Raw genomic sequence first — 23,334 nt, 5'->3', positions numbered from 1 at the left:
CAGATGATTGATGTCCCTCTATATGTACGTAAATCACACTGCACAAGAACAGTAATGTGACATTCCAGTTTTTTTCCCTTTTGCTCTTTTTTCAATATTTCTCACAAGGTTACGCTATAAATATTCTGCATGTCTGTGTAAGAAATAATTTGTGCTCAAACGAAAATGTAAGTTATCCTAACTTAATGTTTTAGTGAGAAAATTACTACATTCTCCAGCACAGCTGCTTATGTCATGATTTCCCCAAAGGATTAAAGAAGCAAAATATGAGGAATAGATTAGATTAAGGCGAGATTAACCCTTGCACAGTGTCTCCTTTATATATTAAAAGGGCCTGACAGCAACTATGCAATATTTACAATATACATACGTAAAGATAGAATTCATGTGGACATAGAACATTTTACAGAAATTATAATGAAGCAGATCCTAATGAGGTTTTATGCCTTCATAACATGAGGGTGCATCCAGGATATCATGATCTGCAAAGCAATATACAGCCTTCCATCATTGCCTTTATGTTACAAGCTGTCTAGTGCAAGAGAAGTAAAGCCTGAACTACCCACTTTCTATTTCACTCCTTTTCCAGGGACATGACAGCAGGCAAGTGCATTTCCCACAAACAATATTTGTAATATCGCAGATTTCTCCAAACAAATTCAATCATCATTTTGAATTATTGCCTCCTTTTTTGACAATTGTTTCAGGCCTGGCTTGTCCTAAACTAATATTTCCCTAGACAGACAGTGAATAATGTAAAAGGATGAGGCCTTTAACTGAGAGCTTGAACACATCCAGGCAATGAAATTCAACCTGTCACTTTCAATTATCCCCACCCCACCCTTTCCTACATGGCAAGTTTACAACATCAAATCAGTCCACCTATGCAATTCTGCTTGAGATCCTCGCCCATGCACAATACTTTGTTACTGAACTCCTCAACTGCAATACAGTCCTTACTGTGAATGTTTACCAAACTTTTACAACAAACTTTTAGGAGTTTCATTACGGCTTAATATTTTTTACATTGATTTCAACACTTTACTAACGTATAATGGAAGACCATCTGGATATTCAATGGACAAATGTATAAAGAGATGTGGCTTCATGTGGTTTCACACCACAGTTTAATTTATTTAACACATGCTTTCCTTTCACAGCAAAGTAGCAAAGGTCAGTTATGAATTGTGAAATGTGTCTGTAAAATGAATTCATCTATCTTTTTATGTGCTTGAATGGGGTCATTTACCCTCTGACCCGTCTGAAATGTGTTTATTTACCCTTTGACATGCCTGAAATGTTTTTATAATATTCTCATACTCATTCACAAATAACAGGACAAATGCTTCACCATTTAATTTGAATATAAACAACACTCTTTCTGCTCCAGTTTTTAAACGACACCTATTACCATTTCATAATGACCTGGTGACCCTGGTCACCCCCATTTACAAGATCACGGTTCCTGTAAACATGGCCCGGTTTACTCCCAAACACAGATAAACAAAAGCCTGTGCAGACATAACATGTACCTATGCAACCTTCATCATAGCCCTTACCTGGAGGGGGGTGGGTGGGGTCACTGGGGAGGGCAGACTGCGTGCCGGCGAGTGGCTCTGTTTGTGCAGGGGAGAGGCAGCTCCGGAGAGGGACTGTGGGGGCTGGACAGCGCCATGGGAGGACGAGTTGGAGGAGGTGGAGGAGGACGAAGATGAGGAGGAAGATGACAAGGACTGCTGCTGGTTGGATGGAGGCTGTGGATGCTGGGCTGTCAGTTGATTGTGGGAATGGGCGTGCGTCTGTCCTGGGTGCTGTTGCTGCTGCTGTTGCTGCTGTTGCTGCTGCTGGTGTTGCTGGTGTTGTAGTTGTTGCAGCTGCTGCAGGTGCTGGAGCTGCGAGTTCAGGGATGAGGTAGCTGCCCGAGGGAAGAGAGAAATATGCATCAAAACCAAATGCGAAACCCAATGACATTGTTTGGTCCGGCAGCTTATTGTTTGATCAGCTTTTTTTTTTTGATATATGGGGACAAAGGTACAGAGCGAAAAAAGTAATGTATCAAAACAACGAGTCTTTCTTGTTTCATTTAGGTCAGCTAAAGGCTCTTCCGCATTTCATGGAAGGAAACGCTGAAATTAGTTTTTACTTTGACAAAAATCGATAGAGGGGAAGAAACACGGTTCTTCCAAATCATTGAGAATGAACATATTTTTCATTTGGTAACTTTACAGACGACCCCAAAAGACAGATGTCCACGCCCTTCCTCCTGGCACATGTGAGTCCCAGGGCATTGTGGGTGAGAGCGAAAGAGAAGAGATAAGCCACTGAATGAGACTTCAAGGTTAAGTTATGGAGGAGCTGATCAACAATTCTGTCAGCACTCCAAAGTTTGTGGTGTCACCTCGATACAGCGGCGCATTAAAAATGGCCAGACCTGACAGCACTTATCAGCAGTGAAGCAACTGGGCTGCCTGATCTGAGGCGGCTATGGAGTGAAATATACGGCAGGCTACAGGTAACTTCACATGAAAAACAATGCCAGTGAGAGGGTGGGGGAGGATCTCAGTGTCCGACCAACAAATGGATAACCAAATAATTACTTTGATAACAAACTAATAACCAAAAAATGCCCAAAAAACTGCTTGTCTTCACCAAACACTTTCAAAGGCTGATTCCACGTTCGTTAACTTGGTAAGTGGCCAAGGGCTGATTTTAGACTGAATGCTAATTTTCCCGCTTTGTGTGCAAATTTGAGATTTGAGTAAATGAGCATACATACACAAAAACATTGAAAACTTCTGATAATAGGACCAGATATGTTTTGTTAGTGGAACAATATGATTCAGCCAAAAACTTAAAACTACTTGTACTGTGATCTCTTCTATTTACTCCAGTTGCTTTAAGCCTTAATTTATGTTCACAAATATTTCTTCTCATCAGTATCATATTGAAAGCCCCAGCAGCACAATTGCAGCTGTCTCAGAAGCAGATGAATCAAATTGGTAGAAACATTTTAATGCTTGGGAACAACAGCCTGAGGTACAATTACTTGCATACACCATGTGATGCCACGATTACTTACAAATCCAAATTTCCAGACTTAAGTCTGTCAAACATTACATGCATACTGCTTGTACTGTATGTATATATGATAGCTTCCTGGATATTTATGCATGTCTGAAATTTGAGAGTTGTGAAACTACAGTAATTAGAGATAATGTGCATTTTGATAGCTCAATGCCCAGTAAATGTAATGGAACCGGACAAATTGATTGCATATTTTAAAATGAATAATTAAAATATACTGAAACAAATTGCAGTTGCTTTCTGCAGACACTTTGTGTCCATTTATCTTCATGACCAATTCATTTTCATGGCGAACGATTTATTATATCTCAATAGTTGATTGTACACTTGTCACCACAGCAACAGGAATTAGATCAAAATTGAACCCAGCAGATAACCAGACAACCAGTCATAAGATGATAGTGATAACAATAGCAACAGAAACATGAAAAATAATACAAATGTTGATAATATTGTTTTGTCACAGTGCACATAATTTAAAGCTTGAGTCAATACGGTAGGGCTGCTGCCTTCCTGCTGACTCCAGCTATGTTTACGGCAAACATGCAGTCACACACATTTATCTTTTTAATCATTATGGCCTGAAACCAGAAGTAAAAATAACTAAATATAAAAACGAATGCGCCATAATTCAAAATAAATCCCTTCGTAACAATCTCACATTCATTTTGAAATAGATATGGTGGAGACATTGTACTACTGAGTGAAAACCTCAGAGCTTGTGGCTAAATGTTTTATTTGTACTGCAAGCAAAATACAGATGGTAAAGCAAGGAATATCATAAGATCAGGAAGATGATAAAAATTATCTGGTCATTGTAACTTGAGGCCCTCTGTTCTGATGGTTTATTATATCTCTTTCAAACCTCTTTAAGGCTTTTCAAATACCACGTGGCTATATGAAAAGTGTTAATAATTGACAAAAGAACACCCAAACGAAAAAACTACAGAGATCCTTAAATGCTGCATTATTCCTGTTTATAAATACTATAGTCAGTTTCCCAGTGGTAAATCAATACTGATAGAGTATAAATTTTACTCTGAGTGTACATTTGATCCCACCTAAACTTTATTGTAAAATTAACACTAATCAGTTTATAATCTATGGTGTTGCACAAACTAGAAGATACTACACATGCAACACATGCACGCACACACTCACAGGCATACAAGCATGCATGCACACACACACCCACAATATTGTATGCTGAATATTGTGGCAGTTAGTTCACTATTTGGGAAAGAGCTCAGATGAGGAAAGAGGCTAGGGGGAGGGAGAACAGGCTGTTGAGTGCATGAGGGGTAATGGAAAGAAAGATATCCCCGATAAAGTTTGCAGTTGCTATTATCCCTGACTTTTGTTGTCTTCAATGTGAGGAGCAACAAAATGGAATTAACCCAAGCTCAATAATAATCCATTAGCTGTAATATGAACGCAGCCTTAGAATATTAACCCATGAATTATTATGATTTAAAAAAAAATGATATTATGACGAATGGTGAAATTCAGATACAATTGCATACCATCAAACAGTATAAGTGCCACTCATAGAAGCAGTGTAACCACTAACAATGTGTATGTACACTAAAGGTATGCACTGCAGAAATAGGTCAGTAGTGCTTTTTAAAGTACTGAATGAACTGACTAACTGAGTGTAGTAATTATAGGGCATACAAATGTATACACTGTGTCATAAATTGTCTCTGAAAATTGATTGCTGAGTATATCACATAATAACTCAAAAAGACACATCACAATCATATCAATTATTTCTTTAGCTGCACTGTAGCTGCTAAGTGTCCAGAATTCTGTAACTGGAATACAACAACATTTGATCTGAGATGCCTGCGGATTTGCACTGACCCCTCTCCCAAACTCTGAGTAGCAAAAAATCACAATAAAAAAGACAAAGCCTGTTAGCCAGTAAACAGCCCACTTTTACATTCCTTCTACCTCCTGACACATTGACACCACTCTGGTACCACACCATGAATTATATATAATCTCCACTCCAAAGTCAAGAGTCCAATTCTAACTTGAAATGCTAGGGCAAGTCGTCTCACAAGCTCTGACAGGACTGCCTGCTTATTTTTCTTGCAAGTGGACTGAAAGAAGATGCGTGGCAGTGTTAAAGGAGGGAAAGCAGAGGCAAAGAAAGGAATAGAAGGAGAAAAAAAACAATAAGGAAAGTTCTGTCAGAAAATTATCTAAACCGGAGGAAGATCAAAGTTGATTTCAGAGTTTCCTCCAGCACCGAGTGCAAGGCCAGAGCGAAAAGAAGAACAACAAAAGAAAATGTAGAGGGGAAAACAAATTCAAGGGGAATAACTACAAAGCCCCAAGTGGTCTTATTATATGGCTACACTGCAGGTAACTATATTCTTTAATGGTGGTGCTTTATAAATTCTGTCATCTTGTTAAGACTGTCAGGACCACTGACCTACCCTTCCCCGCTAACAAGGCATCTAGCTTTATCACACGCATTTGACCAATGTTCTCGGCTAGCTGTGGCCAAGCGAGGAACTTGGCAGCTCGCTCCTAACTAATTGTTTTTTTTCCACATTCTGCAAACAGATGAGAAAAAGAAGAGGAGGAGGAGGCTCAGAGGAGAGGAAGACAGGGGAGAAGGTATTATGCTTTCCTCAATGCTCATTATTTCCCCTTTCCTTTCCGGTTGCGCAGGGCGCAGATTAGCATGCTAAGTCGTCCACCTGCAGCATAACAACAGGACACTGAATCAGAGCTTAACTCCTCCCTGAAGAACGTTGTAAACTGTGGGCCGCTTAAGTCCCTCCAAGATCCCTCTCATTGCAAACCAGCTGCTGTTATTTTCTGTACAGTTGGCCATTGTGCTGAGTCCAATTTAAATGGCACACTGACAGTTCTGCACAATAAAATGAAAGGGTGTTGGAATAGCAGTTGTTCCTTGTCCTTGTCAATATCGGAGAATGCAGCATAACAGCACAAGTATAGCCTAAAGCAAATAAGGCAAAGGATATATGTATATATGATAATGATGTACCAAAGAGGCTGTACAAAATAAAGAACAGGTAATGAGTTACATTTTCTGCTGAAAATATGGGTATAGGGAAACAATTCTAATATTGTTTTGGTTTTTAGTTTTTCAAATATTACTAAACTGTACCAGCATTGTAATTTATACTAGCATAAATTTATTTTGAACTGAATGTCTGATTTTGCCTTCCTACTGTAATCACACACATTTCCTCATAATGGTTGTGTTCACCTCTCAACTCACCTCTTCGATAGAAGAGCTAGAAACATGGTAGGCGTGCTTGCTTTGAAACAGGGGCGTTTGTGCGTACATTGTCTCACCACTTGTTTTAATACACTAGAATAGTAAAAGACAAAGAGTCAAATGTGAAGCATTCAGGAAAGATTGATTGTCAGAGGTCAAAAGGTTAGGTCAAACCTGCCTCGTTTGTCAGATGAACATCAAGTCTGTTTTCTGTGTCATGGAGAAGCAAGGGAGAAATCTCAACTTTTCCTCATAATTGGAAACCTGGTTCCAGTCTCTGCCAACCTGTATTAACACAGACCTGCCTCATATCTGCCCAGGTCCTGCATATGTCCTTTTATGTTTGTACAATAGCATATGCCTTGAGTGAATGTGTGTGTGTGTGTGTGTGTGTGTGTGTGTGTGTGTATGTGTGTGTACGTGCATGCGTTGTGCACACTGTATTCTGAACCACAGCTGGTATTGGCAATCTTTGAGCTTTCTGGCCTGCAAAGTTATCATCAATGTAGATGGTAGGTACTGTTGCCATGAAACATCAGAGATAATCAATATTTTGCTCTTAAGTATTGCCATAAAGTATAAATACACTTAAATGGAGATTGTACAGACAGATATCAAGTATAAATAACCACTTCCTTCCTATCACCGCCACAGGACCAAATAACATTTTTAAGTGAATTTCTAATGGTAGTGTAGCATAATGTTTTGGGAAATGGGCTACAAACTCGATAACTATAAAGATAACTAAAACAAAATATTCTAACTCAAGTGGATAGCACCACAGCTATAGTATAACGGCAGTGACAGTGATGAACAATATTGTTTTTCCATCTGTATAAACAATACATTGACAGCCAATCAAAATCCATTCAAACTTATGGGAAGTCACATTCAAAATGGCAGATGACATAGCCTGGAGCCTATTTACAGAACGTTATCGACCATTACTGCTCACATCGTTATCATTATAGTTATCATTATAGTTATCGTTCTTGGATGTGGGTTGGCCAGAAGGTGCTTGCTGTTTCTTAAAATATAGTATCATGCCCCAAACATGGATCATATGCAAGAGGAATGCCAGCTGGGTAGGTTTCACTAAATAAAATGGACACAATGGCGTTAGTCAAGCTAGTCATAATTCTAGTCATAAGGCACCAACAATGCAATAATTGAGAAATAAACAATGAGTTAACCAACATGGGGAAATCCAAATGTATCATTATACCAAAGTGCACACTAGTCACTAAAGGCAGCACACAGGTATCGTATCCTAGCTACGGGAATCACTCCTATATGATACAAAGTTTCACAAGCATACCAACTATATGTTATCATTCCAAAATGTTCCACTGTAACGTTCTGTGAAGTGTCATTTGAAAGACAAGGACAACTATTTCATCTCATACTACTGTACTCGCTTTCTAAAATAAAAGGCACAGTCACATGCCCATACGTCAGCCTTTTTGTCGCAGGATATAATCGGGATCACCCTCGTTGAACAAGGCAAGTTGCAAACTCATTGAAACTGTATGAATGAGATGCAATACCGTAAGTGAATAATGCAGCCTACGTGGGACAGGATGTACGTTTTTTAATAAAAGTGTCAGTGAAAGATGCTGGCTAAAGATCCTTTTAACATTCAAGCTTGCATGAAAAGAAATCACTCTGGGTGTTATCCAAATTTATTGTTAGCATTTCTGCTGCATTCATAGTAATCGTTGTACTGTGTAGTACTGTGTATATGCAAGCTGTTTGCTTGAGATTAATTGATTGCCTATATCGTTATAGTTATCATAAAAGTTAGCATTTCAAGTGAAGGTAGCCCACTGTTTCAGGAAACAGCACACGCTGACCAGTCAACAGAGGTCATAATAAAAACAGTACCACACTGCTGCAATGTGTCATCACAGAGACTGATAAAGAGTGATATCCATCTTTCAAAGCATATCAATGACGAACTTGAAGGAACACTCAAGTTTGTTTGGGACTCCAAATGTATGGTGAGTCTATTTGTTACATTAATCAGAGCTTGGCGGACCAAGTAGTCCCATTATTTAACAAAAATGAACATATTTACACAACAATTACCACATTTTTTAATTTGGGTGAATGGTAGATTTCATATTCCGGAATGCAATTCTGGTATTAACTCAATGTTGAGCAGATAGTCATTTTGTAACGTGTTTTGGTCACATATGGCTTGAGATAGCTTCACTCATATTAAATGCTTAAGTCCATTTCAGAAAGGCTCTATGATTAATGCAATCATTCCGGCTTAAGCTGAGCTTGTCAAAGGGAACTAAGTGCATGTGCATGTTAAACCTTCCAAGGCACAGTAGCTGCAGATTATTGATTGGTGAAAAGAGGATAATAGGGAAAGCAAGACAGTAGATTGATACACATAGTCAGGCAAACTTTTAGCTTAACAAGACTTGATTGGATGTAGCGCAGATTGGAAATTATGATTGTGTTGCCATGACAATGATACTACAATGCAACTTAATTTCATAAAATATTTACGAAAGGGAAGTCATTAATCACACTTCATGAACTAGACTACTCGCATCTCATCAGCATGTGCAGTGTAACTTTATGCTAATAAAACAGCAATACATGTTTACAATTCATTATTTATTAGATTAATAGTCTTACAAAATGCCTCTCATGTAAATAAGATGGATATTATAATGTTAGTGTCATAAAATCATAATGTCTCAGGGAATTTAGGTGCTTATTGGATACAGTTCAAAATGATCAAGTACCATAGAATGCACAGAATACACATTATTGCATTACTGCCATCTTTTCTGCGTATTTTGGAAGAAGGCAAGACAATCTTGATAAATGGTGCTCAACAAGTATAGGCTAATGTGTTAATATTTTATATGTCACTGATCAGCCATTAAAGACTATTTTAAGAATGTAAACAACCAGCTAATGCCAGTGAAAGCACAGGTGAAAAGAAGCCTGTCGAAATAGATTTTGATTAAAAATTGAGCATGCAGGAAGAAAACGTTGTACGTACATACATCACAAAACATCCAAACAAATCACAGAACTTCTTTCATTAAGAAACAGGGCGATCATGAGCCATCAAATCTGACACCTCTTACACATTTCGTCAACGTGTAGCAATGTGTGGCACTTAAGTGACATCTTCCTCCTAAACCATTTGACATAATGACAGGTAATATCCACTCCTCCATTTATTCTTTTGATGGTACTCAATAAAACATCTAAAAAATATTGTTTCTGTATTTTTTTTAACAACTTTACAGCTTTGTTTTTCTTTCTCTCCCAATATGTAATTCCCAATTGTAAATGTAGACATTCATTTGTCTTAATGCTGTACTGTCAGTTCAAGAGGGCACTAAAATGCGTGCAGACAGTCGTCAGTCAGTTCACTGGAAGGCTGCGAAACTCACACAGCTAGAGCAGCCAGACCACAGGCAGCTGATTGACTGGCTGAAATTGTATTGCATGACAAATTTCTATACCTGAAAACAAGCGGAAATTCCACTGCCTTGAAAACTGTTCACCGAAAATGTAGTCAGTCAGGTACAGCAGATCCACTATATCGCTAAAATTAAAATAGAATGGATGTGCAAGATGGCTATTAAACTTCATAATGATTTTTGCAAATATATTATTTTGTTAAACTTTCATTAGTTGTTTTTAATGATAGATGACTATCTTGCATGTGCAGTAAATTATAAATGGCAAATTATATATTTTTGGACCATCAAAATAGCAACAATTATTAAATATTGGATATTTTATTCAATGCTATTACAGTAGAAATACCAATAGACCAATTCATTGGAAGTTATTATGGTACTGGATAAAATGTTATGACATTATTGATTCAATGTATTTTTAATCACAAAATTAGTTGTTTTAAATATTTATTGCACTGTTGTTATGGTTGTAGTTGAGGTAGTACATTATTGGTTATAGATTTAGGTGACAACTGGAATAATTTGAGCTTCTACTTATTTCAAAGGATAAAACATGAACAGAGCAGTTCCATGCTAGACTGCAGATAAAAGAAGATGATTGCTGATCATTTTCAGGGTAATTTAATCAGGGATAAGAACCAACATTGGTTGATCTACAACATTTTTCTACAAAATATATAGGACTGATATCCACATCCACTGAGCAGAAGTTCTGCGGGCAGAAATGAGAATGGCCAGACTGGTCGAAGCTGACAGGAAGGTGACAGTAATGCAAATAACCATACATTACAACAGTGGTATGCAGAAGAGCATCTCTGAATATGCAATGCGTCAAACCTCTAAGTGGATAGGCTACAGCAGCAGAAGTGCTGCTAAAAAAATAAAATAATAAGTCTAATAAATACCTAATAAAGTGCTCACTGAGTGCATAGGACAAAGACAATTGAAGCTGCTAGTGAGGGTTTTTACAATTTGCCACGAAAATGGTAACCTTGAAAGAAGACTTGCAGAAGACTCCCCAAGAGCAGGACAGGAAAATGAGTGTAGCTATACATTTCATGGATAGTATCATGCAAATGATCAGCAGTATACATTTGGTAATGACAAAGTTAACAACCTGAAACTGCAAAGAATGATAGAACGAGGGGAATCATCAGTAGTTAGTAGCACACTAATTAGTGTCCTCCCTTTCTGAATGCACAGTGCACAACAATTGAGTTAATAAGGACACTTGATTCGCTGATTGATGCGTTGAATCTGCTTTGTCCAGTGAATGCATTAAGCTAGGAATTATGCATTCACAGTGGTAATTAATGCCTTGCAGATAGCTGTTTATGCCACCGGTGACGCCCTGGTCAATGCACGGTCGCCTCTCTCTGTGTTTTGTACAACAAAGCTTCGAGCTAACAAGCTTCTGAAAACGATCGGGCCGCTCATTCGTCATGCAGTGCATGGCGCTCCCCCCCCTTTTTCCCATGCCTCTTGCAGGCAAGCAGGCCCAAACCCCTACAGGCTTCATGTTTATGAGAAATCTAAGTCAATAAAAAGAGTTCCTTCCGCTCACCCTCTGGGACACCTGTAATTAATTTTTAGTCATCAACCATGGTTTTTTTACTCGTCGAGCGCGGCCGGTAGCGTATAACCTCGGCGTTGCTCGCTTCATTAATTTGCACGGGGCACCTTACCCCTGGTTCATTTAGACATGCACAGGGCCGGGGGATTACTCCTTAAGCCCTTTTAAAATGGCTCTAATTGATGACTGTTTACTGAAGCTTAATGTAATGGATTTATACCCTGATTAAAATCGAGAGATTGCTCTTGATTGCGGCTGCTCGTGCTCCTACTCAGCTTGTTTACTACTTTACCCCATCCCCCACAAACACACACACACACACACACACACACCTCATCCTTCTCACATCTGCGGTGTTTGATCTGGCCTTTAATAAACGTGGGATGAAAGCTGTCTGGCTGGGCGGCTTGACCCAACTCCTAAAATCCAGCTCCTCACGACGTCACCGTGAACGACGGTGTTCCGCTGTCGCTTGGACACCTGATGACATTACAGGCCATTTAATGAAGAGCTACAAATTAGAGGAGAGCATTTTTCCTCTTCTGATAAAATGCTATGAGTCTGGCCCGCAGGTCCGATATTGCCGTACATTTACCCATACTCTTTGGAGGGTGCAGAAAATTAAGCAATCAGTTTGCTGAGTGCGTAACAGTTAAATGAAAGTACCGGGAGAGAACACTTGATCACAAGCTGCCCAGTCCTGCATTTAAGTCCTCCAAACTCAAGAGTGTATTTTACAAGCAGGCCAACAGCAAGCACTACCAAAGAACATTATGCCTCTCTACAACATTCAACTGTGCATTCAACTATAAAAAAGCTTTGCCAATTTCTGCTAGAAATTGTGTTTTAATTTCATGCACCTAATCAAGTAATCAGTGTTTGCATCTTAAGAATGGGCATACCTCCCTGCTGAAAAGAACAGCTCAAGCTAGGTTTTGAAACAGCTGGTAGCTGGTTGACCAGCTACAGACCAGCTCCATTTCACAAGAGTATAAAAGCATCAGCATGGGAAAATCCAAAGAACTGTCAATTCAGAAGACACAAATAGCAATTGACCATCAAAAACTGGCCAGGAAGTTTGGCAAATACATACCTCCAAGCACTCTTTTGCAGAATGCAGATTACCTGCTTACAGTACAGTATAGTCAAAATCAAATGTCCACTGGGGATGCTGAAGGGTGCTGAAGAGACGTAAAAGAGGCTACCTGCTCAGGAGACAGGCGTGACAACTCTGCTGGTTTAGAGTAGTTTTTTAATCTAGTGATTAGCACGTCAGCTACTTGCGTTGCGATCTGCATTCCAAAACCACATTTATATAATAATATATTGGACTGCTTGGCGTAAATACAACATAATATATTTGAATCGAAACTAATCAAGCAGGAGGGTCTGTTGGGTTTGGGGAAAGGCAATCGTAATTTCTATTTAAAAAAAATGTACATTCTGTTGTTAGATTTGCACAGCCATCACATGATGCTAATCTACTTAATTCGTAAAAATGAGACCTTCTCAGAGGCACTTATATGCCATGAGACTGGGCTGAATTTGTTACTCCGCCATTGTATGTTTCCAGTGAGCGTAATTTTAGTTTTGTCTCAGTATTTCATGAGATTCAAAATTAAAGCTAAAAATAATCTCAATTTTAAAGCATGACCGCTGGCTACCTTCCCCACAGACAACAATAATGCCTTAGTGAAGTGTTACCGGGGCTTAGGGAGAACAAAATGGAGGTGCCAGAGACTAGAGTGAAGAGAGCTGAGGGCTTAAAAATCCAAGGCCTATCAGTTGTAGGGATCTGGGGATAAAGCTTCAACTTTGTGATGCAAGATGCTATCAAACTGTGTTGTACATTTCTTGCCCCAAGGGGGGATTTGAAAGTATTGGTACCACTCCATCAAAATGAGAAAGAGGGGGGAAAAAAAGGCCTGTGTCGCACATCTTTGATGTTTCACGCATTGATTATCTTCAAGTCCCCCGCCCCCTCCCGAGTGAGACGGGTCCTCACTTCCTTTTGATAGCCGCGATATGCTTTAGCGGTACGGGAGAGAAGAGGCGCTGGACGTCCCTGAGATGGAAATGATATTTTTTCGGCAGCGTCGCGCCAGTGCGGCGGTCGTTCTCTCGCCTTTTCGTCCTTCACGGAGCAGAGGCGGTCAGCTCTAAACCCCGTGGCTTGACCCGCCGAGGTTATTATATGGTCTTCGTGTTCACATCGTATGTCGTCGGACCACAGCAGAGGCTGCAAGTAAAAGCCTCATGCAAAATGTATGCTTATACGGCTGTTTCAGTGGGTGGAAAAATCAATACTGCAGGCTTGATGCACAGAAATGACTGAGTGCTCCCTGACTGACACTAAAAGCACTAGGAGACAGGGGGGTGGGGGTGGGGGGGCGTCTATATCTGAGGCTCAAGAAATTGAGTGTATTAGTGCTCTTATAATAGTCTGTTCACCTTGTATTAGCCCTTCATCTGGGATTATTTTGATAACAATTATTATTGTGGAGGTTCAAAGCAATTATGCCATTACAAAAATGAGAAGAAAAAAAAATATATAAACAATAAGGAGGCATCAAAACTGAAGAAAGCAGCCTGTTATTTAGACCCCTTAAAGATGGCATCTTTTATTTCATATCCCAGCAGGACCATTAAACAATTATTTAGTAGAGGCACCGCCCTGAAGAGAGTCTTGGCTCGCTCGCTCACTTAGAATCGAAATGAAGTTAATGAAAAGACAATGGAGACATGAGAAGGACAACAGAGAGCCTTTTGTTCTGTACTGCCTCTTAGATATGCTTTTGAAAACTCACCACAGACCTACAAAGCTATAGGACTATAACAAGTAGGAGAGCTCAGTAGGATGAAATGAGCACAAACAATGGGATTTGCTCTTCAGTCCCGCTTCCATCTTCACTCTTTAATTATTCTCTTTAGTCGTCTGGGAGAGGCTGCTTTTTAACACATGCCCGGCAGCACGCGTTAGATTGTGAGTGACGCAAAACTCCTTATGATTGCCAAACGCGCTTTAATTCAGCCCAACAGAGGCAGAACATAAACCTTGCGCGAGCAAACATGCAAACTACAGCAGGCACAAATTAGTATAAGGCAGAAAATAGATCAGTCGAGTACAAATAGTCGTGTAGATGATGTCACACGCTGCATTTATATAGATATTTTATGGTCTGATGTGCTGTAATGGAAGCAACCAAAGGCAAACACAAATGTATGCAGATACATTCACAGATTCACAGACACGCACAAACATACATAAATACTGGATGTACATATTTAAAATATGAAATTTATATACACGGTATACTGTACATAATTGCTCACATTTTTAATGGGATAAAAAACATTTCCTTTTGTATATAAATCTGCTCAGTTTTTTTTCCCGTGGCGGTTCATGCATTTCCCATTTTTACAGAAGAGATTTTTTTTGCCGGTTTAGTGGTTTCCTCCTGAATTGTATATGAGATATCTGAGTGTCTAAAACGATGTATGATAAATGAAGTAGCACGCTACTTATACGCTTATCATGTTCGGTGACTAGCAACAGGTTCAGCAAAGGGCACTGCCAGTAAATGAAATTTTCCACCAGGACAATATATCATCAGAAGAAATGTATGCACCCGAAACTTACAAGCCTTCTCCAGATGCGGACAAGGTGCGGAATGAGGAGAGAGAGGGAGGGAGGAGGAGGAGGGGGGAAAGGAAAAAGACCAGGAGAGGAGCAGTTTTGTTGAACCAGCTCTATTTTCATATCAGCTGAGGTCTGCCTTTTTTAACTATTTCAGCTGTGGCTTTAAATTGAATGTGGAATAACTAATTTCACAGTAAAATCCCTTTAAGATAAGTAGGTATCATCTTACAGTGCAAAGTGATATGCGTGTTATTCTATGTATGCGGGAATCCTTTGCTGTTGTAACAGATTTTCCAAATTGTTTACCACTCCTTCATGGAACATCATGGAATATTCTGTAATGGCAGTGATTCAGGCTCCAGGGTTTATTAAAGATTTCCTATGAATATTTGAAATGAGAGACAAGGACAAAATGCATCTCACTCCTCATTAAGGCACAGCCTAACAGAATTAAGATAAACTAAAATGACTATATCTGCTGGCCTGCTACACTACATTCAATTTACTCATCTATTAAGGGATAAGCGTCAAATAGATTAATTACATTTTTGAACTACTTAACTTCTGAACCCACTGACATCTGAAATTGAAGAGGAAACAGCTAAATAGGTAAGAAAACTGGGTAATTACTTTATTCCCCCAAGTACTGTTGTTGTATAATCAAGGTGCACCTTGTATGAATGAAATAAGAGCAGCTTCACTGCTATCTTTGAGAGTCTGATTTCCAAACTCAAAGCGGTCTAAAAAGTCCAAAATAAATTGAAAATTAATTAAGTCTACTCTTTGTTCTTAGCCAAACATGTTTCAAAGGTGAGCTTAAACTGGTGATGAAGTTTAAACCTTTACCTACAGAAAGAGATTAAAAGTGACAAGAGAAAGGGATGAGGAATGAAGCCTACAAAAAGAAAATAGAAGAAAGACTGAAAACTGAAAGAAAAGAGGCTGGGTTCTGGAATGGGTTGGAGAAAAACACAATTAAAAAGGAAGGGAAAAACCGAGATACTTAGTACTTAACGTGGGTTGCTTGGATCAGGGTGAAATGGATCCCTTCCGTCCTTCAGGACGATCACAGTGAGGCTCTTTGCGGCTAGCGCAGATGCTATCTAATCTATCTGTGATGTACTTGCGGTTAGTCTGCTAGGGTTCTCTGGGGATCATTAGACCTCCCTGACCTCTCCCTGGGGTCCTTTTACCCTGCTGACGCGCTGTCTGGAGGGGCCAAAAATATAGCCTGCCGCAAATCCAGACCCCCAGAAAGCAGGGCTATTAATTAGGGTAATTAAGATCCGGCCTACAGTTACAAACCGCAGACTCCTTTTAGCACTTACTCTGCCCTTTTAGCAATGCTAATGGTTCGTTCTCGAGCCATTTGCTAGATCGAGCTTTGGTTTCAGAAGAAGAGAGTAGGAAAACAATACTTAATATTGACCTTTTTTGGCAACCTGGAGTAATACACACCTACCGCCCACTTCTTACTGTTTAAATGTATGTGGTTTTACTTTCTCTTGTCTACGCCTTTCCTTTTTTTTGGTTTTTGGTTGATTTAACCTTTGTGAGAGGATGGAAAGATTTTGTTTTACAATAAGTGACATCAGCAAACTATTTCAAGCCTCAAGTGTAAACACTACCATTAAATCTGAGGATGTGTAGAAGAGCAAGTAGCTGTAAGACACAGCTTTCATATTACTCTAATCTTATGCTAGATTTTTGCGTGATATACAGTACACTTTATTTATTAAACATATTTTTTAGACTTATTAAGTCTTCTGCTGCTGTAGCCTATCTACTTAGAGGTTTGATGCGTTGTGTGTTCAGAGATGCTTTTTTGCATACTACTGTTGTAATGCGTGGTTATTTGTGTTACTGTCACCTTCCTGCCAGCTTCGACTAGTCTGGTCCTTCTCCTCGGACCTCTCTCATTAACAATGCGTTTCTATCCACAGAACTGCTGGTGACGGGATGATTTTTGTTTTTCGCACCATTCTCTGATAACTCTACAGACTGCTATGCGTGAAAATCCCAGGAGATCAGCAGTTTTTGAGATACTCAAACCACCCTGTCTGGCATCAGCAATCATTCCATAGTCAAAGTCACTTAGATCACATTTCTTCCCCATTCTGACATTTGGTCTGAAAAACAGCTGAACCTTTTGACCACATCTGCATGCTTTTATGCATTAAGTTGCTGCCACATAAATGGCTGATTAAATATTAGCATTAACAAGCTGGTTTCCAGCTTTACCTAATAAAGTGTAGAGCTAGAACATGTCAGGCAGGCATAATTTTGAATTTCCTTATTAGCTTCAGCAATAGTTATATAGTGGCTGTTTATGTACAGCCTCAAACATGTGTAGCTGCGTGTTTGTAAAAACAGCAAAAAAATATGATCTATTCTTGTTAATGGATTATGGTTTTTATCCTGCTTGTGGGAAACGCAGTGTGTCTTCACACTATAAAATAAGCTGCCAAATGTCGGTTTGAGCATAAAAAAACATTCAGAAAACCTGAATATCCAATGTTTTGTACATCTTAAACCATAAATGTACATGTTTTTTTTTTTTACAGCTCAGATCTAAAATACCCCCATCTCCAAAAGAGGAGCCCATTTGTACCCATGAGAATGCAATGCTCTTTCTTTAACAACCTGGACTAAAAGGCTGAATGCATTCAACAACAGAGCCTGAGTGGAGCAATGAGTCATATTATAGGAAAATGGAGAAAAAGGATACAGGCCTCTTCACTGAACACAATCCTATATTGTAGGCAATCTGTGATAACACCATTTTCATTTCAGTTCAGTCCCATAAAATTACCATTAACATTACAACTCATGCAGAACGCAGATAAATGTAAAAATGTCACCCAATTCTTCCAGATGGGAATTTCAGTTCCGCAAGATCTCCATCTCTCTCTCTCTCTCCGCTCTCTCCCCACCTTGTCTAATATTTCATTTACAACATTTCGTAAGTTAATTTTCTTCCCACTGACCATGTAAATCACGAATCAATTTTCATTTAAAAATGCTTGACTACAGATTGTTCCTGAAAGCATATGGAATATGCTTCAGCAAGCCCCTGGAAGCCCTTTAATGTGAGGAGCACAAATCTTTTGGAAACCTTTTGGAGGAGAAATAAAATAAGTAATAGCTTTGACTGAAAGACCCAGGCCATCTAGGGGTGAAGCACCAGCGAAAAAGACTATAGATCTGAATGCAGTCTCTGATAAGCACGTTAACTGCCTGCATGTTATATGATACCAGTCTGATTGTATACTGTAAGGAGATCATCTTAGTATGTTCCACAGTATGGCTGACGAACAAGACCACAGAAAGGTGTACGTGTGTGTGAGTGTGTGTGCATGTGTGTGTGTGTGCGTGTGGTCATTCCCAAGGTGGAGATAAATACATACACACAGTGACAGACATATCATACATACACACACACAAACACACACACACACACAAACACACACACAAGCATGCACACACACACACACACACACACACACACACACACATATCACACATCCACACACAGACACACACACACACACAAACCCGCACAAGCACACAAACACTCACACACACAAGCATGCACGCGCACACACACACACACACACACACACACACATCCACACACACATACACACAAACATGCACAAGCACACAAACACTCACACACACAAACACTCACACACACACACACACACACACACACATATATATACACACACGGATATCCATGGTTATAAGCCTAATTGCATTTTCCCATTACATATTTGACTGAGCAATGCAAGGGCCAGTTCCAATCTGCAATAACGTGGTCGGCAATAATGTGCTGTTATACTTCAGAAGTTCACAGAATGAAAACTGGCTGAAGGTGCCAAGTTTCCCTGGATTTAATGCCAGTTGGAAAGCTTTTCATAATTGCAGCCTTTCTGCGAAAGAAAACGACTGCATCGTCACTCAAATTAGTTTGTTAACATTACAGAATGCTGATTAGCTGATGTGACTAACACAATCCATTTGAAAAATTATAATAACACGGCTTTAAAAAAATATAAGGAAATTGCAATCACATAACCGCATGGTTACGGGCACAAGTCTTGTGTTTGTTTATATTTGCCGAACGTCTTCTTCCCCGCCTTGGCAACAGTGGAGACACAAGTCATGTACTGCTTTATTGAAGCAGACACAGCCATTTCCTATTATCATTATTATTGTCTTTTTTCCACCCTGACCACAGGAATATCCTTTCCTTTTTTTTGCGCACGATACGATGAGACAATTTACTTTCCTCTGGCGGCTCAGCCTCCGCAGTTTAACCGGAATGACATCGCTACCAGCCGGGGAGATACACACGTCGGAAATGTGACAGTGCTGGGATTTAGCGAGTTTGCTCGGAGAAGAACAATGGCGGCGGACAATAACACCACAGTGCCAAGCTCCTGAAGGAAAACCTACGCTTTTCTGTAAAGACGGAGCCAATGCGCCTCCCTTTGTCCTTATCGACAAATTCCTGCTGAAAGTTTTATATCCGTTCATTTTCTTCAGGTCTTCCAGCTGTCTTTTAGTGCAAGGTGACGGGCAGTAAGGCTCGCATGATGGGATTCTCGGAAACCAGCATCTTTATAAGGAAATAAATAAAGGTGGTAGTGGGTCCCGTCCTGGAACCAGTCCTGAGACAGATATGAACTGTGTGCCTTGAACTCTTGAGAGTGACAGTGTGGGTCAGTCAGAGCTCTCCCATAGCTAACTGACTGCAGTCTTGGATGAAGAGTGCCATCACCAAATCCAGAAGGACAGGACTTTCCATAAAAGGGGTTCCAAATTTTTAAACATTAAGAGTGTGTATTCCAGATCATGAGACAGAGAATTGCATTTATTCATGGCCTTTCAAACGACTGATGAATAAGACCTTGTGACAGAATATGACTCAAGTATGCATGCTTCACTTAAGAGGTTCTCACTAATATTAATAGTATTTCAATAGCATTACAAACTGAGGAATATATAACTCATTTCCATGTTATATACAGTTAACAAACACATCAGAAAACAACTAGAAGTTATACACTCAGTGAGAATGAAAATATCTCATCAGCCAATCATGTGGCAGCAACTCAATGCATAAAAGCATGCAGACATGGTCAAGAGGTTCAGTTGTTGTGCAGACCAAGCATAAGAATGGGGAAGAAATGTGATCGAAGTGACATTGATCATGGAATCATTGTTCGTGCCAGCAGGGGTGGTCTGAGTATTTCAGAAACAGGAAGGTGATAGCAACTCAAATAACTATGCATTACACCAGTGGTATTCAGAAGAGCATCTCTGAACACACAGCAGGGTGAACCTAGAAGTGCAGACCTATAAGTAAAAAAAAATAAGTTTAAGAAATAACAAATACATTGGCCATTGAGTGTATATTTATGAGCATAAAAATAAGACAATAAGAACGTTTCTGTATCTGTCACTCTTAAATGTTAATAGCGCACTACAGAAAGTAGTGATGTTTTGTCAGACTAATAGTTTGTAAAATCACGTGATCATAATTTTTGGATATCTTCGGTGATTGAAAACCTTAAGGAAGATAATTTTTGTCAATTCCAAACAACATTCTTTAATTTGACTAATTGTACAAATGTTTGCCCCATTGTAATGATATTTACTTTACATTATTAGTAAAAAAACAAACATGGATCGCATAGAAAATATAAAACTTTCTTATATTACATTAATCTTATTAATGATTATCAATGAAATAATCTAAGTGAGTATTCTACAATTTGAAATAAATCAATAAATCAATTTTTTCACATTTCTGAACAATGAGGAGCGCGAAAGTCATACGGTGTGTGTGTGTGAGTATGTGTGTTTGTGTGGGTGCTCGCGTCTGTGCGAGTCTGTACGTGTCTACATGCTCTCGAATACATTAAGCCTGGCCTTTTTTCCCCACTGTCAAATACATTCATCAGGCATGCGTCAAACCTGCGCCGGAGTTGTACAGTGCTGCTTATTGAAGACAAACAATAAACCACGGCTGGATATCAATGGAATAAGAGAAAAGGAGATGAGAATCCAGTCGCTATCGCTGCTGGGATTGCCTGGTGAATCTGGTTCAGCAGTGGCTTCATCTCCGCTGGCACCTCTCACTCTCAATTATTTGGCTGCTGTCACAACAAATCAATCAAATTACCGCTGCAAATCCCCACGCCCGCGCTCCCATTGTGATGCTAGTTGCATTAGCTTTGAAATGTATGGAGGTGTAAATTTTATCTCTATTATTTATTCAATACAACTTTCTCCCTAGCGAGATATCCTACAAGCGCAGTGAACTTAAATCATTAAATGCTAGCAGAATACATATTGCCGAGAACATTTCAAATTAAACTGCAAAGAGAGGGCCCCTTTAATGTGTTGATATAGAACTGGGGCTGTTTATTTGGGGAATACAGGAATGTTATTGTTCTTAATAAACCCTCATGGGCCAATATGTTTTTTTATAGCACTGGCTGCTCTCTCTCTCTCTCTCTCTCTCTCTCTCTCTCTCTCTCTCTCTCTCTCGCTCTGTCTTTCTCTCCCCCTCTTTGTCTTTCATACAGAATGCTTTATTAAATGTAATTATTTGCTCCTATTACTAGGTTTCTCATTTGCTATATATGCATTCTGGTGAAGCCTGGAAGCCTGGTGTAGTCATTCTTGATCACTCATGAACTCGACAACAGAAGATATATATATATATATATATATATATATTTTTTTTTTAAACACTCCCAAACATCCTGCTCCAGTTTAGCAAAGCATTCTGTAGTACCTCGCCCAAGAACGAGGGAACCATGTCATGTACGTGTATTCCGTTAAACTGGCCTCTAAAAGGCCTCTTGTATCAGAGAAAGCAGTCGGTTGATCAGAAGCGATCGAGTCAGACGCGCGTTCTCTCGTGTGGAAATATTTTGATCTTCCCTCAGGAGCCTGTTATCTGGTGTTATAATGAGCATGATTTCCATAATTTGTGTCATACTCCTGCCTGCAACATGAACGAGATGCGATGAGAAGAGAGCTCCTCTAACAGAAACATCATTCTGATCATTACTGACATCCACACTCATTACCGTACAAAAGTGGGACAGCGGCTTTTATGTAGATTCTGAAAGTGATTTCATGTTCTCTGAGGATGAATGCGAAGGAACAGGGCTCTCACCTAAACATCAACCTTCAGCTCGCTAGGATTACGCACGGAGCTGGGTTTCTGATCTAAGTAAATAAGACAAGGCACACTTATTAATATTAGAGAGCTTGGAGATACATGAATAGACCTCTGTCTTGTGTTACCTACCGGCAATCTCAAAACAGTCCTGGACAAAATACATCTTATAAGTTGGAAGGGAAAGATCAAACATTACCGAATTAGAACATTTAAAATGTTATAGGCTACTTAAGAAAAATGCAAGGGGCGCAAGCTATCTTGTCTGAAGTTATTTGATCTTGCCGTCTTTTTTCTATTTGAGACTTTCTGCGATCATGTCTTAATAGTTGCTGATTGGATTCCATTACTTGCATATTTATTCCATATAAATGTTTGACATTTTATTTTAAAATTATTAAACTGCACAGGGGCAAATCACTCTGGATTTGTCTGGTCCTGGCCAAATGCATACTGTAAAAATGGAAAAACAGAAATGACATCTGTATACAACAATGGATCCAACTCATCACAGTTTACATTCACATGGAACGAATCACAATGCCAACATCAGCCTTTAACAAAATCTGGAATCCAATGTAATCACTTATCTAAATCTCCCAACCAATTGATCCAATGCTACTTCAAAAACTCTTACCCCTTCCTTGCTGTTGATGCCCCATGCAACGGTTTACTGATGTGTTACAACTGTCAAATGTTATTGACTAGCTTTAGTCTACTTGACACCTCTCAACTCTTTGCTGAACCCAAATTTACGTTTGTCCAGTCCGTGTTTATCCATTGTGATATTCTGTGTGAATTAGTCTGAATTAGCTATGCATTCATTACATAAATATTTATACATTAGCAAACTATAGGATAAACTTCTAATTAGCTAACAATTAACAAATACATTAACAGTGTTTTTCATTCTAATACAAATTGTCATTAACTAATGATAGTTGTCAACATTAATTAATGATGTACAGTTACATAAACATAGCTGTCCGGATTAACTTCTCAATAGTTAGTTAACAACTACATTATTGAATATTCGTGTAAGGTATATTCAGGTTACAATAAGGTTACAATTTGTGTAACCTTATTATAAAGTGTTACCTTTGTTTGAAGTACATTACC

The 23,334-nt window shown here is 39.2% G+C and overlaps 1 protein-coding gene across 1 annotated transcript in view; it reads right to left on the bottom strand.

Moving 5' to 3' along the window:
• The window catches only part of pou6f2 (POU class 6 homeobox 2), a 138,089-nt gene that overhangs the window by 47,612 nt on the left and 67,143 nt on the right, over positions 1-23,334 (bottom strand). Inside the window, exon 5 of the mRNA XM_061238972.1 lies at positions 1,560-1,915. Coding sequence (XP_061094956.1) covers positions 1,560-1,915 — 356 coding nt within the window. The remainder of the gene's footprint in view (positions 1-1,559; positions 1,916-23,334) is intronic.

This window comes from Conger conger, chromosome 4, assembly GCF_963514075.1.
Source record: "Conger conger chromosome 4, fConCon1.1, whole genome shotgun sequence".
NCBI lineage: Eukaryota > Metazoa > Chordata > Actinopteri > Anguilliformes > Congridae > Conger > Conger conger.
The sequence above is the reverse complement of the archived record's forward strand: the minus strand, read 5'-3'. Positions and strand labels throughout refer to the sequence as shown.